Raw genomic sequence first — 1793 nt, forward strand, 5'->3', positions numbered from 1 at the left:
CAGCGTCGCACTACTCTCGAGTCTCGAGCAGTGTCCGACTTATTTTCGACTGACTTGAAGCGCTTTCACCACTCGGTTGCCCAGGTAACAAGTTTAATTCAACTGCAATTTACAGATAATTATGAGACGCATTAACTGCAGTTCCAGCATAATTTTCTAAATTTAACTCAATTGAATGTCATTATTGATCAAATTATTCATGTCCGTATCATTAAAACGCAATATTTCACCAATAACAATATCAAATACCAAATATCAAAGACCTGCTGCTCAAAGTATAGTCTTAAGCTCATGAGGCTGTTACTTGATTTTTATTCGACCCTTTATACAACTAGAAAATTCATTTTGAGAAAAAACAATCCAACAACAGCCGATTAATCAAATTAGGCCTATACTTAAACACGAATTGATGAACTTGAATACGACCTTCTTCTACTGACATGGTTGACAAAAGGAGAAATTAGCATTTCTTTGTAAGAAAGAAAAGATCCAATAACAAATAATAAATTAAAGAACGCATTGACATCGTAAACTAAAGTAGACCATCTTCTATGCTTTGCATCAGCAAAAATGTTTCTAGAAAAAACAAGAATAAAAACATCTATTGTAATAGAAAGTACAGAAAACACAATGGTACGAAACATAATCTTTGCGAGTCTTTCATTTTGCATTTTTCTTTTCACAGACTTGTTGTTATTGCTGTTTGTATTTGAAATGTTTTCTTCGTTCTGTCCAGATTGGGACTGGCTTTCGAGATTGTGACCATCTTGTAATATCAAGTTTAACCTTACTTTAGTAGCTGGAATAAGCTCAGGTTGTGTTTTCCAGCACAATAAGTTGTTCCAATTTTTATTTTTCAGTAAAGGGTAAACAAATAGACCGACAAGTGCCAACTGACCACCCAACAGCAAAGCACTACAAACGGCTTGAGAAATTGCATCAAAAGATGCATTAGGAGGATAGTAACGGCATCCTGTTCTGGAGGAGTAAAAAGTGTCAGGGAGTGTGTTAAAGAAAATTATACCCAACCCAGCTGTAAATATAATGACAATACTAGCTCCGCTAAACACTCTTATGGTGGTACTAAACTGTACTTTTAGCATGCTATTGGCGTAGAATATTCTTTGGCGTAACCACAAAAATATGTACATAGAAAACAGCAACAGACTATACATTACAAAAGTTGTGTCAGAAGCCATTTCGCAAACTTTATCGGAACTCCCTTGATAGCCAACGTTCATTGTTATTTGACTTGTAATTAACCTCAATAAAGCCATCAGAGCGCACACAATGGTTGAAGTGTAAACAATTCCTCCGCTCAACTTATCGTGGTTGTGTTTGTAAGCCTTTCGCCATTTTCTCGACTTGACTCCAAAGTGAACCAATGAGAAAGTTATCCAAACTACAAGAAGAATAAGAACTCCGTTAATGGTTTCTGGAATAATCCAATCAAGTTCTTTCCATCGCAAGTAAGGGTCGCTTGAGTTGCGATGGATGTTTCTTTGTGATAAATTAAAGATGGAGGTTCTTGAAACAGATCCATTCATTATTCACAAATGCAAAATTTAACAAAAAACATATACAGATGAATTGTCTCAGTGAGCTATACCTAAAAAATATAAATAATTAGAGTACATTTGCTGTAGGCTAAAGTTCCTTGCGAAGCACAGGTTGTAAATGTAGACAGGAGCAAGATGCTCTACACGAGGTTTAGCCGAGTTTAACGATAGGGCAAGTGCTTGCGTGAGGCTCTGGGCTATGGCCTTGTGACACACGACGAAGAAGAGTATCGT

The 1793-nt window shown here is 36.4% G+C and overlaps 1 protein-coding gene across 1 annotated transcript; it reads right to left on the minus strand.

The window, feature by feature from the left end:
- Positions 1 to 395: 395 nt before the first annotated feature.
- LOC145771856 (uncharacterized) lies at positions 396 to 1547 on the minus strand. Its single transcript, XM_082583600.1, has one exon. The coding sequence runs from the start codon at positions 1545 to 1547 to the stop codon at positions 396 to 398; it is 1152 nt and encodes a 383-aa protein (XP_082439726.1).
- Positions 1548 to 1793: the final 246 nt, after the last annotated feature.

Source organism: Aplidium turbinatum, chromosome 6 (assembly GCF_918807975.1).
Source record: "Aplidium turbinatum chromosome 6, kaAplTurb1.1, whole genome shotgun sequence".
NCBI classification, from domain to species: Eukaryota; Metazoa; Chordata; class Ascidiacea; order Aplousobranchia; family Polyclinidae; genus Aplidium; species Aplidium turbinatum.